The sequence below is a fragment of the Denticeps clupeoides genome, chromosome 4 (genome assembly GCF_900700375.1).
Source record: "Denticeps clupeoides chromosome 4, fDenClu1.1, whole genome shotgun sequence".
Taxonomy (NCBI): Eukaryota; Metazoa; Chordata; class Actinopteri; order Clupeiformes; family Denticipitidae; genus Denticeps; species Denticeps clupeoides.
The window spans coordinates 23038570-23057487 of record NC_041710.1 but is presented as its reverse complement, the minus strand read 5'-3'; the positions used below and the strand labels follow the sequence as shown (position 1 = coordinate 23057487).

General features: G+C 43.1%; 3 protein-coding genes across 3 annotated transcripts in view; all 3 read right to left on the bottom strand.

The window, feature by feature from the left end:
* The window catches only part of ank2a (ankyrin 2a, neuronal), a 51338-nt gene extending 45653 nt beyond the window's left edge, over positions 1–5685 (bottom strand). The window contains exon 1 of the mRNA XM_028975463.1: positions 5285–5685. Coding sequence (XP_028831296.1) covers positions 5285–5350 — 66 coding nt within the window. The 5' untranslated portion in view covers positions 5351–5685. The remainder of the gene's footprint in view (positions 1–5284) is intronic.
* A 1352-nt stretch (positions 5686–7037) lies between these two features.
* On the bottom strand, positions 7038–10070 carry hpf1 (histone PARylation factor 1). The gene is made up of 8 exons (XM_028977766.1): positions 9929–10070; positions 8858–9053; positions 8592–8778; positions 8350–8448; positions 8107–8257; positions 7943–8030; positions 7680–7852; positions 7038–7304 (listed from the first exon to the last, which is right to left on the bottom strand). Exons 1-8 carry the CDS (start codon positions 9968–9970, stop codon positions 7173–7175), a joined length of 1068 nt encoding a protein of 355 aa, XP_028833599.1. The 5' UTR covers positions 9971–10070; the 3' UTR covers positions 7038–7172.
* A 367-nt stretch (positions 10071–10437) lies between these two features.
* pde5aa (phosphodiesterase 5A, cGMP-specific, a) lies at positions 10438–18693 on the bottom strand. Its single transcript, XM_028976646.1, has 21 exons — positions 17749–18693; positions 16872–17484; positions 15764–15853; positions 15598–15678; positions 15431–15520; positions 15219–15356; positions 15068–15135; positions 14874–14982; positions 14626–14704; positions 14309–14484; positions 14169–14219; positions 13908–14054; positions 13637–13765; positions 13310–13404; positions 13088–13175; positions 12903–13003; positions 12737–12814; positions 12519–12582; positions 12247–12321; positions 11742–11825; positions 10438–11657 (listed from the first exon to the last, which is right to left on the bottom strand). The coding sequence occupies exons 1-21, from the start codon at positions 18060–18062 to the stop codon at positions 11553–11555; spliced, it is 2775 nt and encodes a 924-aa protein (XP_028832479.1). The 5' UTR covers positions 18063–18693; the 3' UTR covers positions 10438–11552.
* Between the last annotated feature and the right edge of the window lie 225 nt (positions 18694–18918).

The following is an 18918-nucleotide window of genomic DNA, read 5'->3' as shown; positions in this document are numbered from 1 at the left end:
TCAAACAGGATCAGAGCGAGAATCAAAGACACCAATTCAGGCCAATTCCATGGTAACTGCTACAATCATAGCTTTCGAACTTGTTCTGTATTTTAACACCACCAAGACTGGCACAAGTAGGTGCCAGAGTATTTCAGAAAAAAATATAAAAAAAGAAGAAAGGATTGCTTTGTTAGCTGTAGCCGGGAGAGGAGGAATTAAATAATCAGCCAGCACATTCATATTCAATTTCTCCAGATAAGCCAGAAGACTCACAGGTAACATTTGTGATAAATCTTATTTTGTTCAGTGTAAGTACAAGGGAATAGAGTCTTGCAAAATAAAGAACTCGTAATACTGTCTCAGTTGATTAAGGGATCATATTCCACCAAAAACAACATAAAACGAACATAAGCAAATAATTTACTAATTCTTACATAATTACTTCTAACTGATCGATATCACTGTTGCAGATCCCTTAGTATCTGTCTCTGTCTGCATACATGAATGAAAGAACAGAAAATAAGAAAGGAGATTAATCTTTACGGTTCAGTATTGTGCACTATAACCGCTGATCACGTAGATAAGACAGGTTCAACTCAACTTGGTCACCCGTGACATAAGCCAACTATAAATAAGTTAGAATGTTAGTAAGAATTAGCATGGGAATCACCTCAGATTTTCCATGTTGTACAGAAAAGCAACAGGATGATGTCATCTTGAATTTCCAAAATCAGAGGGTCTCTACAGCGACATACATGGTTGACATCATCATTTACGACCCACGTTTCCTTTAAAGTCATGCTGTATTTTGACCGTGGCATTCCATCGGTGCTATTGATGCAGGCTGCTTCCTACTTACAGTGAGGAACTTTTCTTTCTCCAAAATACACATACAGCTGGTAACATGACAGAAAAATGAACGGAACTCAGGCACAGTAAACAACATTTCGTCCGGATTACAGAGCACGTTCTGGCATCCTCTGTCATTACAGCAAGGTGGGGAGCGGGGAGTGCTGGGTGTGCAGGGGACAAGAGAGAGAGAGAGAGAGAGAGAGAGAAAGAGATGAAAGAGTGATGAAAATGAAGGAAATCAGGGTGTGGTCGCTTGCCTTAAAAAGCGGCACAGCGGATGGGTTGAAACAGATATGGGTGGTGATGTGCAAGAAGAGAGAGAGAGCAGACATAAAGGATACAGGGGGGGGGGGGTAGAATCAATGAGAGAATACGGCGGACAGACGTCACACGACAGACACCCATCTCATCAGAGTATTAACATGCCTCAGTAAACACACTCTATTCAATTAGCTCTCCGGGAGAGGCAGGATGGCCTGTCTGTGTGGGCTCTTAGTGATGACTCTTGCCTTTCTGAATTTTCTAGTGAGCAGCATGATGAAGCTGACATTTCCCCTAAACATCAATAGCGTCATAATAGTAACCACTGAAATGCCAATGAATAAATTTAATGTACAATGTCAAAAATCAACTGGTTACGAAACTCATTAAATATACAACCGCATGTTATGTGTGGCCATGTGGATGTGATTTTTTTCAAAGGTTCATCCCTTCATCCCCACACAGCATGGATGAACATTTACTGCAAGTTGGAGTGTCCACTAATAGTCAGAAGTATTGAAAGGAAGCTAGTTTGTTCTCATGAGTCCCCCTGGGATCTGTAAAAGCATGCATAGGCTCTCAACATGAGAGAATCTATTTGTTTTTTTATTGTTTGCTTTTCTTTTCTTTGCAAAAGGCATTGATCTCTGCCATCTCGGCCTTCACCTAGATTCCCTTACTGGAAGGCCTAATCCAGGCCTACTGAATAATTAACAGCCTTAAATGCATTTTCACAATCTATGCTCCAAAAAAGTCAGCAGCCATGTACTGAGTCACAGAAACACCAAGCACGCCAATCAGACAAGCAAGCACTACCGAAATATCAATCCCTGTACTGCCAGAGCATTCATTAACGAAACTGAGGCAACTCACATATTTAAAAATTAGATAAAAAAATGTAGTCCAAATGGCAGCCACAGAAATAAATAATTGCTTTAGGCCATACATAGATTTTATAAATATAACCAAAAAAACTCCTCTGTAACAATACCTGGCATCTAAACCCAGAAAACTTTAAGTGAGTTATGGTTATGTTTAGGAACATGCATTTTGGTTCTATTTACTCAGGAAAGCAAGTTTCAGCCAGTTTCATGCCAAAGTTTCCTTATCAGGTGTGATGCCGTGTGGTCTCATGGGTTTATGCTATTTTTGTATAGATGAATGAGGCACCTTCAGGTGTTTGGAAAGAACACCCAAGAATAAACCAGGTTTTTTCTTTCTGAATTTTATTTGAAACCCGCACAGAATCAAACCAATAGTCATCGAGATTGAAAGTAGACCTTAAAGAAAAACTGACAACTGGCTCCTTAGAAGCATACACTCATACATTCTGATGATATCAAGGCATTAGTAATTTAATCAAATTTATTCATTTAAAACTGATATGATAATTGCTGCAAAATTACTTGCAAACACTACTATTTGCAAACAATATACAGTCGTTACAGAATGAATTAAGAAATAAGAACATGTTCTTCATCACCAGTTATGTCTGTCTTCCACAGATGCATTTTGGACATGAAAATGCACCCCTACTCTGCTGTTCATTTTATGGTCTCCAATGGTCTCCTTGTTTGAAATAAGAGGTGCAAGCTGGTATAGCTTTTACATGATTGCTTTTCATGGCATAACACAAAATAGTTTTTCTAATTTCTCATAATGTAAAAAATATACAATTCATCTTAGGCCAATAACACATCCTGCTTCGGGTTCTAAACAAACAATTCATTATTCTGTTCTGTGTTGCACAGACGAACACACTTCCATATTTCTGCCAGAGAGGGTCATAAAATACCCAATCTGTAATTGGATTACGGTCACATGACTTCCCATACTCCTGAAAGGCCAGCGACCATTATATTTGGGTCTTTAGCAAAGGAACCAGAGCACACGGATGTGCACCCTGGCAAGCGGGTCAGTACACAGTGGCACTTCAGCTAAAGCACCGCCCGACGCTGGCACACGTTGCCAACAATGTGAGCAAGGGTGGGCTTCAGGTCTCGTATAATGCAATAAGCCCACAGAGCCATTAGCATCTCCTTCCTGAAGGCATCGCATCATTCCTCTCTCGGGGGACAGAGGGAGGGAGGGGCAGAGACAGAGTGAGACAGCGAGAGAGACGTTAGAGAGAGTCCCATGGAGCTTGAAGGCAGAGAAATGGAGGACAGGGTCATATTTAACAAAATTCATACAGAACATATTTATATGCACGTATACATTAAACGTTAATTTGTACCTGAATTCACTCTAAGGTGATATATGCAGCACTGATAAAGGCTGGACACTAGCAGGGCATTACCACAGACTGTACAGAAAACCCGACATGACCAGACTGTAACACGAGCAACAGATAAGTCACAGATAAGTGGGCGGGGCAGGCTGCTTCCTATCAGCCTATCATCTGGACTAGGACACATTAGAAATCTTCATTTCCTGAGGACATCAATTCCTTTGTTTTGCAATTAATGTAAATGTAAAAAATGTAATGTAAAAAATGCAAGTTTGTGTGTCTTCCGAAGACCATAAAGGAGAGACAGAAAGTGTTCCTGGCTCGCAGGTAAGAAGAAAGGCGTGGCATATGCCTCTGGTGGAAAACCACACCAGCCCAGACAGTGCAAAACCTGGCAAAAAGTATAAAAGTACATTCCATACATCGTTACGCTACATTGTTATGTATATGACAACAAAAACTGGGCACTTGAATCATCACCATTTGGGTAACTGGCAAAACATTGCCAATGAATTCTTTAATGTCCCTGATGCAGTTTGCGAATACCAGGTTTTAAAAAAAAAAGGGGGGGTTCACCACAGCAGCATTCAGTTTTACATGTGAAGTTTATCAGCGGCTGTGACAGTGCGCTGTTTTCCTGCATGTTTCACACAATCAGGGGATATGTGAGACATAAGGCGGGTAGTTCATAATGCATGAGGTCCAACAACGTCCCCTGCATTCCACGTTCATAAGACTGGCAAAATATGCGGAGGACATTTGCTTTTTCATCGTACAGAAACATGTCTAAACGTCAAATACAAACAGGCCACACCCAGCGGGTAACAGCGCAGCGGCTGGTTATACACCCTCACAGAGAACACATTAATATCACATAAGGGAGTCTAAACTACAAATTTACACACGACACAAACACACAAGCACACAAATGCCGGCACACAAAACTCACAACTTATATTCTGGTAATTCATAGGTTATTAAAACACAGGGTTTTTTTCACTTTTAATATGATATGAGCCATTCATAATATACTATTAGATAATAGTATATATATTATATATTATAGTATATATATAATAGTATAATAGTATATATTAGTATATATAATATATAGTATAATAGTATATATTATATAATAGTATATATGGATTGTTACCGTTAACGTTCAGATTTTAGATCAAATTTTGAATGAGTGCAACACAATTTGAACATTTTCTGTAAATCATGACAATGTGTGCGAGTGCGAGTGTGTGTAAGAGGTCCGTTGGTCCAGCCGGGTCCATTACTGAAATCTAATTAGGCTGAGAGTGAGAGCTCCATCAGGAAAACGTCGGTCCCCAAACGTGTCCCGCATTAGACGGGGGAAGGCCTTGTCTATTTAGAAAAATAAAAAAAGAAATCCGCGCCCTCGGATGAATTCAGATAATAAAAAGGAATAAAAAAACACGCCGGTGTCTGGCCCTGTTATGGTGGTAACCGGAGAGAATGCAGCATTTTCTACAGTTTCCACTTCTGTCAACTTCTCGGATGAATCCAGGTGGCGAAGCAGCTGGCTGGCAAAGACTTAAGATGTCTGCTGTGCCAGAGAATCCAGTTTATCCAAAACCACGGACATTTAACCCTATAATCAGAGCGGCCTCATAATAACAATGATGCACAGGTCGTTTACGATTATTTCATTAACACTATTATTCGTTTTGTGCTTTTTTATTGACAGTGATAGGGATCAAACGATCAAAGTGCTAAAACCCCCTGAACTTGGATAATCGCTTCTGATGATCGATCATTGAGTATTGGTTCTGTAACGCACCTCGTTCGGACACCTCTGCAGAGGCCGTGAAAAAAAAAAGATCATCTTTGAGCACCATTTGCCAATAAAACCATAATCCTACACGTTCTTTTTGGGGGTGCGTGTGCAGGGCCACGCCTTCATCCATTCTGCCCCGGACGAGGACCCACCTGGCGGATGCGGCTCTGGTGCGGCGGGGAGCCTCCGTCGGGCGACGTGTTGGTGGAAGAAGCCATTTTCCGCCGCGGCGTGACTTTCCCCGGGACTCTGTGACATTCAGGCTCGGCGCGGCGGCGGAGGGGCAGCGGGCCCGGGCGGGGGGGGGGCTACACTGCGGCGTCCGGAGCACCGAGGCTCGTCCGCGACGCTTCCACGGGCTTCTTCTCTGCCCTCCCGCCGCAGCGACGCGAGGCTGCTCCGCGCTAAGGGCGGGCGGGGGGAGTCGTGGCGACCGGAGGGAGGAAGAGGAGGAAGAAGAAGATCGTGCGATGGTGAGGAACGGGGCTGCGCTTCGCTCACGGTTTTGAGGGGCTCGTCCAAATGGGTGATGCACACCACACCGCACCGCCTATCTGCCCTCCCTCCCTTCCTCCCTCCCTCACTTCCTCTCTCCTCCACTCGCTCCGACCATCACCAGACAGTGTCGGTGCCCGTCAAAGGATGACGAGGCAAAATCGACAGCAGCCTGGGGTCACTACAGGCTCCTGGAGGAATCCCGAAACACACCTTCATCAGGCCGGCAAGAGAGGAAGAGATCCATGATGGAGGGCAGGACTGTCTGGGGAGAGCAGTGATGGGGCAGAGGGGACCAGGGTCCAGGGTGGAAAATGGACTCATAATAAACCGAATCAGGCAAACTGGGCCTGTGCGCTTAATGAAAACCAGATTTGTAGACGACGGCACACCAGCCCGATGTGCTGAACGTAATTTTGTTGAATTGGCTGAAAAGCACCCCTCCCCCGCTTCAGAAACGAATGAAATTGCAAGTACGCACACAAATACTTGGATCGGTGTTTTTCATACGGTCATTTAAAAAAATAGAGAATAAAGCACATATTTTGCCATTCATGAGTTGCCGGCATTTCAAAAAGGGCAGAGAACCATGTGTCACATGGCACGGAGTGCGTTTAACTATTTTCATCTGGTCGCGTCCAATTCCTATCCTCTGCAATCCTGAAAAAAAGACGCATGCAGGGCGTACCGTGTTGTTCCCGTGTTTGAGCGCAGATAAAATAAAGGCGATGCATCATCTGAAAACTCCCGCACTCTCCGTATCCATTAGCACAATCTTTTTAACAGCCATATTTTTTAACTAATAGTTAATTCCATTTATAGATTAGGTTTTTCTTTTTTAGTTTCGGGAGTCCAATATTTTTTCATAAAAAAAAAAAAAAAACACACTTGATACATGTTGACCCTAATTGGTCTGACCTGTGATGCAGCATTAAAGACTTCACGAGTGCAAATGAGAATCCTTCCCTAACCTAAAAAAACGATCTGACAACCTTTGACTATAAAAGGAGCCATTCTCAAAGCTGTTGTAATAATGGCAACGGACTGAACATATTACCTGGAGATGCATTGATTTAATCATATGAAGTTAATGTTTTAAGATACTACTGGAAACAAAGACAGGTATTGTAATAAAGTTCCCAAACGATAATAAACTACCCCAAACAACAAATTAAACAAATGTATTTTGCCACTGCAAAATGAAGTGTTAAAATTGGTTAATTGAAACATTTGAAGATTCTTTACCCTAGTCTCTGAAATCATTACAGTGGCAGTAATCCACATCCTAATCAATATTAAGTCATATTACAAGGGAAGAAGAAACATATAAAGCAGGTTGGGGGGGGGGGGGGGGGGGGGGGGGGTGATTGGATGCCACGTTGAAAAGCTAATAACAGGCGAGGCGTCATATTAAAAATAAACAATTTATTAAACATCTAAACAAAGCCATATGTACCGAATAAAATAAAAAACAATGTCAAAAACATCAGACACATGCTTAGCAGCAACAGCTTATGAGAACTGCGATCCTTTCAAAGCTTTCTATCATTTTGCAAGCTGGTCCAGGTCGTCGTGGGAACGGTCAGACAGGTGAGCTTCCAGGATCTCGCCAAAAAGCCCTCTCTTCAGAAGACTGTAGGCCATGGGCAGCAGCTGACGGATGACCTTGCAGAAATACTGCAGGAGAAAGGCAACTTGCTCAAATTAATCAAGAAAGCAATTAATGGATTCCCCCCCGCCCCCCAATTTTCCATGATGCATGGTGATTTCAGATTCTAAATGCAGAAGCTGGGAAGTAGCAGCTGAAGTTAACAAGCACATAAGCAAAAACAACTGTTGTGGAAGAACCAATTACCCATCTTATACTACTTTTATTTAACTACCATATCTATCCATAACACACCTTCATTTAAAATGTGGCATGAAGTAAATTTCAGCAAAACTGCAAGGCGTCAATGTCAGTCTCAAAAAAACAAGGACAAAAACAACCCTTAAAAGTCGTCATCCATAATTAAACCGCCACGTCAGTTGATTTAACAGCATCAGACTCACGTGAGAGCCGTAGCAGAAGAGGTCGATGCCCAGCTCGTAGCCCATGCCATAGTCACACTCATCATTGGCAAATTGGACAAACGTGATCATCTCTTGGATAGGGGCAAAGGCCTTCATCCGCTCCTCATCACTCTTTGCATCGTCAATCGCTTTGCATATCCTCTTCAGTCCAGCTGGTCAGTCGTGTCCAACATGCCGAAACCACAGAACATGAATCTTTATACTGCACATTGAGCACAAGATTACGCATTAAGTCAACCTACCATCATCTTCAGACAGCTCTCTATATCCAACATTATTTTTATCGACTGGGACGACAATTCCGGCTCCGTGGAACGTCTTAGTCACCACCTAAGGACCGATATGACCAGTGTGAGGTAACCTTTAGTTATTTATTTCATAAAAATTAACACAGCCTGCTAGTGACCTTCTTGTCTCGCAGCTTCATGGCCTTGGTTTTCTGTTCGAGGGGAAGGCCAAGTCTCTCTGCTGCACCTCTAAGTTCCTCCTCCAGGCTCTGCAGAGCGGATTCCTTTTCAACGCGACGCCGCTCCTTCTTCTTTCTCAGGAGAAAGAGACTGTGAACATGGGTAAGAGAGAAACGTTGAAATCAAATAATCAGCAAACCGAAATATCACCAGAAACTTCAAAAGTCGAGGTTAACACTCACAGGACTGCAGCAAACAGATTGTCCCCCATCTGTTTGATGGAGCAACTTTTCTTTGCTTCATTTTCACCAATAAAAACAGGAAGCGCATCCGGTGAATCTCTAAAGAAAAGACAAATTCAAAGTTTGTAAAAAAAACAAAAAAAAACAGGTGCAACCAAACTGGAACTCATGCGTCTGACAGGAACAAACTACAATCAGAGCTGCTGTTATTATGCTGATGATGGGACGGGGGCAGAATCTACCTGTAGTAGCCCATGTGGTACTGGGTTTCCGTGGTCCCCTGTATTATGGTCTGGAGTTCGGGCGGGTCATAAAAGTGTCTGAAGTGCAGGTGGAAGTTTGGCTGCGAGGTCCCAGCGTGCTTGTGCCTCTCGGACAGGATGTCGAACGGTCCAACCAGCTGTAGGTCCAGTGTTTCTTTCAGCGCATCTGGAACAGGAACAATTTGAGGTGATGTAAGGGATTAGTCATGGCCATGTGATCAGTCAAAACTCTCAATGTCAAACACCTCTTGGACTGCGTGGGAACAGTCGCTTGCAGAAATCCCAGAAATGGAAGAAGTCCTCGGGCATCTGCAGCTTGTACAGCTTCTCCACCTCCTCCCTGGCCTCGGGTGGCACCTCGCAGACAAGCGAACTCCGGGCATCCACCTCTTCTTTCTCCATACGGCCCTTCTTCACTTTCCCGTTAGTTGGCGCAGCGGCCTATGGGCAACAGAACATTAGCGACTAAAAATTCCCTCTTCGCGGGGTCTCCGATCCCAATCGAATCTATTCTCCTTTGTTGTCCCTGGCTGGTGGAACGACTTGCCCTGCTCCATTCGACTAGCTGAGACTACCACCACCTTTAAAAAACATTTGAAAACTCACTTGTTTAAAAAGTATTTCAATAGAACACACAAAACGAGTTCCATAGCATGTTCTTTTTCTTGAGGCCTTATCAGGGCTCTTAGTTTACACAATTTATGGAAACTGAATGAGAACTGCTGGTGTCTTCCTCTTGTAAGTCGCGTCGGATAAAAGCGTCTGCCAAGTAAAGTACACAACTACTGCCTTAATGGGGTCTTAAACGTCCCTATATACTCTATATATGACGACTGTGGGCTGCATTCATTTGTGTGCTTAAAATACAGCAAAATATTGTGATCGCTCATGGTTTTGCACTGTGATGGAGCCATTTTTTGTGAACGGACTGACACACTTGTTAGTCTTTCTTAAAAGTAAACGAATAAAGGACGACATTAATGTGGCAAAACAAGCGCAGCCTATTCGACCTGAGTGGAGGCAATCTCGCCTTCATACCCTGTCGCTGGTACACCTCGCGTGTGTGTGTTCGCGTGTGTGTGTGCGCGTGTGTGTGTGTGTGTGTGTGTGTGTGTGTGTGTGTGTGTGGTGTGTGTGTGTGTGTGTGTGCGCTTATAAACTCGTAAAGCCACGAGTCGGCCATTGAAACGACTGACACCGCAGCACATGTCCGCTCTCCGGCTGCAACGCCGGTGGAATGAAGAACCTTGGTCCCAAAAGGCGGGCGCCCGGACCGCGAAACGCCACGGGGCTGTCGGGAAGCGAGCGAATCGTACCTGCTGCGTGGTTTTGGGTTTTCTTTTCCCGCGCCCTGCCATCTCCGTCGCCCCTTCTTGTTTGTTCGCCGGCGCGCCACTCTAAAGGCAGGCGGCGTCGGCGTTGCAACGTCTCTGCTGAACGCAGCAGCGCCCCCCAGCGGCTCGGAGGAAAGACTGCGCCGTGCTGTCTGTGCCACATGAACCGATTACAGACATTTTAGGTCAGATGTAGCCAATTGTTTTATGAATTATCGTGTCCCCATGTGTGACTAACGTGTTTCATTTCGTTTTTGTCCAGAATTATCCGATATGCGTGAAGGTATGCATGAAGACAAAATACGAATAATTTATGAGAAAGTGAATTAAAAGTGATTGTTTTTGCCATTACACAGCACATGGTGCACACAATGAAATGTGTCCTCTGCATTTAATTCATCATAAGCAGTGGGCAGCCATGAAAGGCTCTTAAAAGAAGCCATGTGGAAGACACCGTTATGCACTGTGAAAAACCAGACCAATACAGCATATGTTATAGAAAAGTTGTTTACTAAAATATATAATTTCTTTCTTTCATACAGTTTGCAAAGGAAGGAAGGGCATTACAGGTTCACATATATACCACGGACTGCATCTCAACTAACGATTCAAGAGTTGTTCACTGTAATGGCAGCTCTCAGCAGCACTGCTTTATTATTGGACAGACCCAGCCGTGTGGAATCACATGATTTAATCTCAGTTGGATACCAACTTATTTCTCTTCAGTAAAACTACAGTCGATTTACAGACCCTAGCAATAGGATGGCCCGATTAATCCATGTTCGAGGGAACATTTTTAACAATAAAATTAGTTGCATACACACGATTGTGCTCTTCATTGGACATTTAGTTGAAAATGCTGTCCTACCTCAAAGCACCTGCCCAAAACTGATTATCAAGTCACCCTGTTTAGCACCCGAAACCGAGGTCTCATCAGATCTTTAGGTAAGAACTGGCCTTGCATGCTGGTTGAAGTAGGCCCATGCAGAGAAACAAATCTCACGAGAAACATGAGAGATACTGGACACAATAAAGTCACTAAAGTCAGTTACCTTTGCTTATGAGTGGTTTGCTCATGCTTTAAACAATAAACAAATTAACAATTCAATTTCCATTGTTAATCATTGCCATATTAATTGTCATTTCATTTATTCATAATCACAAAGGCCTAATGTTTCCTGGTTACATAAATAAAATTTTTAACTAACTGAAGGCTATATAGATCTTATAGAATTTAAATTTCCTCTTTTTTTCTCCCACTAACCAACCACTTTGTCTATTCAAGCTCCCAGTACACCTCTGTCAGGTAATCAGAGGCTGCAGAGCAAAAGGAGGAAGAATGGATGGCCGAGTGGCACATTGGAGAATGAAGCTGAGATAAGGTCTATTCTGTATCAAACCAATTTGTCAAGACCAGACACTTAATGGAGTATAGTGGGTCACATAAACAGTTAATTAACTTATTAATTAAATAAATAATATATATTCAGATGTATGACCAAATGCAAATTGTTCTGGTTCTTGGGCAGCAGCTGGTTTGCACATGGACCAAATACAGTTACATGGTGAGAGTACCAACAATGTATCTGTTCCCATATTTTTTTATTTATTCATCCGATTCTTCTCCTTCTTCAAAGTGCTGCCAGTTCTTGCGGTTCATCTCACAGCCCTTCAGTAATGGAGAGCAGGAGTCATAGAGGTCTGCAAGAGCCTGAGAGTAAGAAAGGGATAAATATGTAAAAATGTGCATTCATATAACTGTGAGAGAGACAGAGAGGGGCCGTGTGTCACTCGCCTCATACAATGGAGAGCAAATGCCATCAATGTACTCCACCTGCATGTCTGGTAAACGGTTACTGTTGTCTCTGTTCATTACATCCTGTGGAGGACAAGCAGTGTAAATGTACAATATATATATATTTGCTGGTTTTTACCATACCATATTTTTTTCAAAAGCACTTTAACACAACAAAGGAGCTGACCAAAGTGCTGTACATTAAAATTATAATAAAAATAAAACCAGGAACAGGACAGACATGGACAGAATAGAATAGAACAGAATAAAATTAAGGAAGAGAGGACTGCCCAAGAAAGCAGATATAACACTGCATAAGAACATCCTATAAGAACCACCTCATACTGGGTTTTACACTCACGATTTAAACGCAGTGATTGACGGGGCCTGCCTGACACTGATTGGTAGGTCGTTGCATAAACGTGGGGCGACCACTGCAAATGCCCTGTCACCTCTGAGTTTGTATCATTTCATAGTTTGAATTATGATAGATAGTGAATCTTACCAGAGGTCTGATTTTGAATTCATGTTTCTCACGATCACCTTGAGCAAAAAACTCAGTAGCAACCAGATTAGCAATCTGGGGGAAAAAACACATTTTTAGAACACATTTCTAGACATTTTGTAAAATTCCAATTACATTTTAATACATAAAATGAGAAAGAAGTGGGGAATGAATATATTATATGTAAACACACAAAGCTTGGAAACTGTACTTGAGATTGTACTGTGTGTGTGTGTGTGTGTGTGTGTGTGTGTGTGTGTGTGTGTATTTACCCTCTTTTGCACTGGCCAGGGCTTTGTTATCGCAGAGATATCACTTGCTGTCATTAACATTGACCTGCAAAGTGTAGAAAGGCAGGATCACTGACCACTGAACTTTTCTAGACATTTTATTCTCAACATTTCTAGACATTAATTGGATGTATATTGGCAGCATGTGTTTCTGCAGAACACAGTTATACACTTTGTTTTATTCTACGTGATCAGATTACCTCAGCAGTTCCCTATGCTTCTGGTCCTGCCAGCAGATCTTGTCTCCCTTGACCAGGTGGAAAAACTCTGATCTCCTCCTTTTGACATACACAAATGTGCATGTTTGGTATTCAGCTACCCATGCTTTATTATTATGTATTAAGTGAACATGTGTGCAAGTCTTACCTCATGTAAAGAGCTAAGTCTGTTGCCAGGATGTTCTTCTCAATCATCTCCAGGCAGAGCCGATAGTCTTCCTGAGAGAGACCGCTGAGGATCTCACTGCCCTGGAAGAGGTATGCTCACACTTTACTTCTAAACAGCAGATTATTACATTTTTACATTTCGAGGAAGTACGTGATTGTACATACTGGGTTGTTGAGGATAAGTAAACACAGGTCAAAATGATGATGCTCCAGAGAGGAGTGGCCATAGAGCTGGGCCAGGGGTTGTTGACTTCTGCTCATTGGGTAGATTAGTGAGATAGTGAAAATAAAGGGAGAAACAGAACAGGTATAAAAACATATAACATGTTTCAGTAAAACCCAAAAGATATTAGCAGCCTTCCTTATTATCTTCTCTACAACAAGTACCGTGTAATGTAGGAGTTGTTGACTCCTCTATGGTCAAGGTCATGACACAGTGTGGCTATCATGAGAGCCAGAATTTCCAGACTGGAGAACTGACTCTGAAATGGGAAAAAAGCGTGAGGGATGTTGCTGGGAAAAAACTCCTGGAACATGAATTAGAACGATAGCGTGCGAGGGGCCGAAGGTCGGAGGTTTCAGTTTATAGAAGGCTAATCCTCTGATTCCTCAACCTCAATCCCCATTAATTGATTTAGCGTTACCAGAACTGTGCACCCCATTTTAAGCTGCTGCGAGCATAAAGTCTAAGAATTCCGAGTAGCTGGCACAGACCTGCAAGTCGCCAGTGGCCATCAGCATGGCAAACATGCACTGGGCGGTGGTTATGGCGTGGCTCCAGTTGTGATAAGCAACATCTCGACGGTAGCCCCGCCTCACGCTGAGAACCCACTGACACAGGCTCTTCATGCGAACAGAAGGATGCATTTTATTATCATGTCAGGTTGGAATGGATAAAAATGATGGATCTGATGGTGAGGATATGGGGTGTAGAATGTGCGTCCTGTACTCCTGTGCAACCAGAGAAGATGTTATATTTGGTTACCTTGTAGTCGATGCTGAAGTCCTGGACCAGGTTGAGGTCCAGGAACATGCGCACTGTGGCTTGGGTGGTGATTGAGTCTGACAGTCCAAAGTCGCTGAAGCCAAAGTCCAGAATAGACAGAGACTGTGCTGAGGGGATAGCGGCTTCCTGTCACAGAATAAAAAATAAATAAATCATGCCCTAAAGGAATACATTGCTTTTACTTAAACCAGTTCTGAAGTGGAAAAGTACAGTACAATTTTGTAGTACATTATAACTTACCTGCAAAGCCAGAATCTCCTCCTTCGATGCAGAGATATGGTAGGACAGGACCTGTTGGTGTGTGTATCGGAGGAGGACATTTATAATGAAAGAAGGAAAACAGATATTATCTGAAAAGGTTTTTATTTCCAAATTCTGACCTCTCGTGTAACCTCCTGCTTAGCCCTGGTCTTCTCTGCAGCCTCCATGATCCTAAAGTTCTGCAGGCCCAGGCCGCAGTACACTGCAAAGTCCTCCAAGAGGCGTTCGTCAGCACGGCTGAACACGTCCATCTCTCCTGATCCTTCGCTCTGTTTGTTCACCAGCTGGCACACACCTACAAGAACGCAAGAGGTTTCCTCCATAACGGAATTCCGGACAGCCATAATGTGTGGCAGCGCAATACAACATTTGACAAGTACAAATATAATGTCATCAATAAAAGAAGTGAAACAGTGAGTGGAAATGCTCCCTGTACCAATGATTGTGCCTCGTCGTCCATTTCTGACAGGCGTGCAAATCAGACTCTGCAGCTCGGTGCCTGGTTGTTCAGCCACCTTCAGAAAAGTACAAAAGATGGTACAACGTTAGGATGGTAGGCAGGTAAGATTATACTGTCCAGCAGTGCTCCAAAATGTAACATAATCCATACTATTGCCTAGTATGCAGCACCTCCGGTAACATCAAATTTATTCTTTTTTTATTTCAGTTTCTTAATTTTCTTACCAGCTTGGACTCGCTGTGGTCAGTGGCTACATTGGCAACGTTGAGCGTTTCCATCGATTTCTTCACATGAACAGCATATGCATGGATTATCCCACTGACATCACATTCCCTGGTTTAAAAAAAATTAATAACAGAATTTTACAGTAGGCAATGGCTACGCATATGACCATTGCCGTTGAAAGTGATCTCCAAACCTTTTGCATGTTTGCTCGTATTGGTTGAGGCCCGTCTGTTGAATGTCCACCACTTGTGAGAAAGAGTCCTACGCCACATGAGAAAGACATTTCAGAATGAGCCCAAAACAGTTTTAATAATGTTTTAATTATGTTGTCTGTCAGTTGTTACCATGTCATCAGTGTCAGCAATGAAAACAGAGCAAAGCTGGGCTTTGGTGACGGGCAAGATGGCATGAGCCATTTTGTTCAATAGAGACTCCTGAGAGTCGTGCTGTTCAGAGAGCAAACTGGCCAAGTCTAGCAGCACCTGAATGAGAAATAGCCAGTAATCAACTTGAATATTTTGTTAAAAGACGTCCAAGCGACAATTTGGGATTATACCTGGTTACGTTTGCTTTCTTGCTCCGCATTCTCACACAGTTGAGCGTTGTCCAAAATCACCCCAAGCATTGACATGTGGGTTACGAGGACCTGTCAATAAAATGATTTTTTAGAGAACAAAAGACAACTTATTTATTTATTTATCTGTATGGTTTCAACTTCATCACCTTCTCATCTTGCTGTGAAAAAACACATCCTTCCCAGAATCCAGTGGGTTTCTTGTTGATTACCATTACCACACCAACAACCTATGGTTTAAAAAGGTTTCAGAATTTATCACATATAAAGACATATTATTATAGGGCGGATAATTATATTCAAATATCATCTGACCTCCTCTCTGGGGTTCCGAACAAGCATGCTTAGAATGCTCTTGGGTCTGGTCAGTGAGTTCTGATCCACTCCTGAACTGAACCTTGGGTCCTATATGGAGATCATGTGGGTATGTTATTATGGACGATGACTTTGTTGCAGTTGCCTACTGGTTGTTTTTGAAGTGATCGGCAATGGACAGCGAAAGCTGAGAGTCAAAGTCATGCAAGCCAAAGTGATTGTCTTGCATTCAGTATTAGATTTCGTGCTGTAAATGTACACTGCAACACAGCCTACCTTGGCTAACCTCAGACTGAAATAGACTCATCAAGGAACATGCGTGTCGCTTGTGTTACATCACAGTCTCACCTCTAGTGTTTATCATTTTCTAACCTTTTAAATTCTGTATATCTGTGTTGCTTTAATATAAATGCTGTTGAGGTTCTTTAAGCTGTGAGGATCTGATTGCTAATGGCCAATTTTTGATCACACAATAATACCACGTTTAGTTTGTGGCAGTTATCGACAAGTTTAGGAAGCTTAAAAACACAACTTTGACATAATTTTCAGGGTATGCATCAAATGCTCGTAGGGATTCAAATGTTATAAGAATGTGTGTGGAACCACGGTTTAGATGTTGACATCTACTGTTGACACCCCTCACATGCACTCTTCTCCGTCCTACTGTCCAGAAAAATGGTAACAAAGCATTCGGGCCCTCACTGTCAGACTGTGCAACAGCTTCATCCCACAGGCCATCAGACACCAGAACACTGAAGGACTTTCACTCTGAACTGATAAAGACACTCTACTTCATATGTTCAGAAGATATCATTTCTATTACAGCAGTATTTGCACATTCTCTGCACCTTCATGACTTGTTTCGCTGGTTTTTGGAGCTGTCTGTAGTGATATTCTGTTGTTCTTGCACTACTTGTGTCCTATGTATGCACTTTATGTTGCCAGGTATGTCTGTCGCACATGTGCACTTTATGTCAGTATGTAACTTTGTTTAAATGATACATATAGCACCAGGTTCAGAAGAAACGTGGTTTCATTTCACTATGTACTACCATGTATATATTGGAAATGACAATAAAGCTCAACTTTAAGCAGAAACTATAGTTACCTCATAGACATCCATGATGTTGATGGGATTCCCAGTAGCTACCACATGTTCCATGATGCACTTATCCCAGCTTGGATGAGTAAAGTCATTATTGAAAATGTCATCGTTTGCACAAAAGACTGTTCCACTGAGATGTCTTCCCCCACTGTCCTCTTTAACCAGAGCAAAGGAGCAGCGCTCAGCAGTGAGAGCTTCACATACATGTTGCAGGACCCTCTGACAAACCTCAAACACCGCCTGGCGATTGGGGACTCCACCAATCAGCTCCACCATCCAGTCACAGGAAGCACGCCGGCTGCATGGCCCCGCTTGCCATGAACATTGTGGGGCTTTCAGGGCCCGAGGTGACCGCGGGGACAACTGTGAGTGCGGTGACCTTGGTGACCGAGCTCCCTTCTCAACGGTCAGAAAGTCGCACCAGTCCTTTACAGGGATGGTGGATGATGGCCTTTCCATTAAAGACCCAGAGTGCTTCCTGGAAGGGTAGCACAATGGGTGGGACTCCCTGCGGCGCTCCAAATGGTCAATGCTTGTGGTGGCATCCTTATGACACCGAGTTCCCTGTCTGCAACTCCGAGCAGAATTTTCGACAAACCAGCTGTTCACCATATCCCTGGTTAAGTGACACAGAAAAATAAATCTAGTGATGCAGCAATATTTAAACCAGCATCACAATGATACTTGCATGGATCTGCAGTATCTGGTGTGGTCTCACATTTCTGCACAATTCAATTAGATTCAATTCAATTATTTTGGTACAATTCAAAATTTATAAACAAATGTCACCGAATTCATAAATGAGTTGTTACACCTTTTTTCACACAGTGGAGTCCTTTGCTGGGACCAAGCCATGAGAACAAATAGTTTTGACCCTCACCTCGACGCCCTGCGTAGAAAGTAGGAACGAGCAATGTCTGAGTGGTCATCCATCAGGGCCTCCACCTTCTCGCTCTCAATGCCGTGACGGAAGCCCCAGCGACCCAGTTTTATCTGCGGACTCCATAAAGGCGAAAAGATCCAACCTGCAGTGGTGACAACTGTCAGTCCTTTGTCTTCGGCGCAGGCCTCCTGGATCCTCACCTCCACGCCAGGCTCAGGCCGGGAGCTGTGCGAATCCACTAGGCTTGTCAGATTGTGGAGGTTCCCATTTGCCTGCGGTGTACCTAGAGACTCTGAATGGAGACAGGGCATTCTCTCCTCAGAGGAGAAGTGGACAAAAAAGCCCAGGCGGTCCCGAGCAGCGCTGTACTGCTTCAGTGGTCACGGCTACATTGGTTAAAGGTGAGAGAGTGTTTGTCCTGATCTGCTTAGCCTGGCAACTGATTTGTGTGGCCTGGGATGTCAGGGTAGCCCTGCAGTGCCATTGCATAACTTAAAGGGAAAATCCCTTCAAAGAAGATGATTAGATTCTTGGTGTCTCCAAGTAGCTCTATTATGGTCCTTTAAATTCAGGTAATTGGATTAACCTCAGGCTGCTAATAAGAATGCTCACATTCCGTGCACAGTAGAGCTAGAAAGAACAAGAAAGTTCTGGTCAGTCACTCTCTAAGAAATTAGAAATTGAGAGCTTTCAGCAATCACAATTCTTGTACTGAATGCTCATTTTCATTTGCTTTTTTCTTACATTTTTCTGTCTGAGAACCATGGACAGTTCCGTAAGACTGAACTGTTTGCTAACCACTGCTGCCAAGTACAAGTAAATGCTGCCATTTCCTTATTTTGCTATTATTACAAGTTTGATGACTGGGTCCTTTCCGCCAAGAGGCACTCTTCACTAGACCAGCGCCATTCAGAGCACAGGTTGCAACAAATGCCAAATAAGGGGTATATGTTTTTTAAGTTTCCAACCTAATTTCTGTTTTAATTCTCTGCATAATTTGCCAGATTTATGACCTAATGTGATAACTCTGTGTTGCTTGCAGTACTTGTGTGTTGCCTCCAGGGTGCAGAACAGCCTCACTTAATTCCTGCTGACCGGTGACAAAAAGCATCTGTCAGATTCCACTCCACGGCATTTATCAGATTCCATCAGATGTGACCAGGTAAT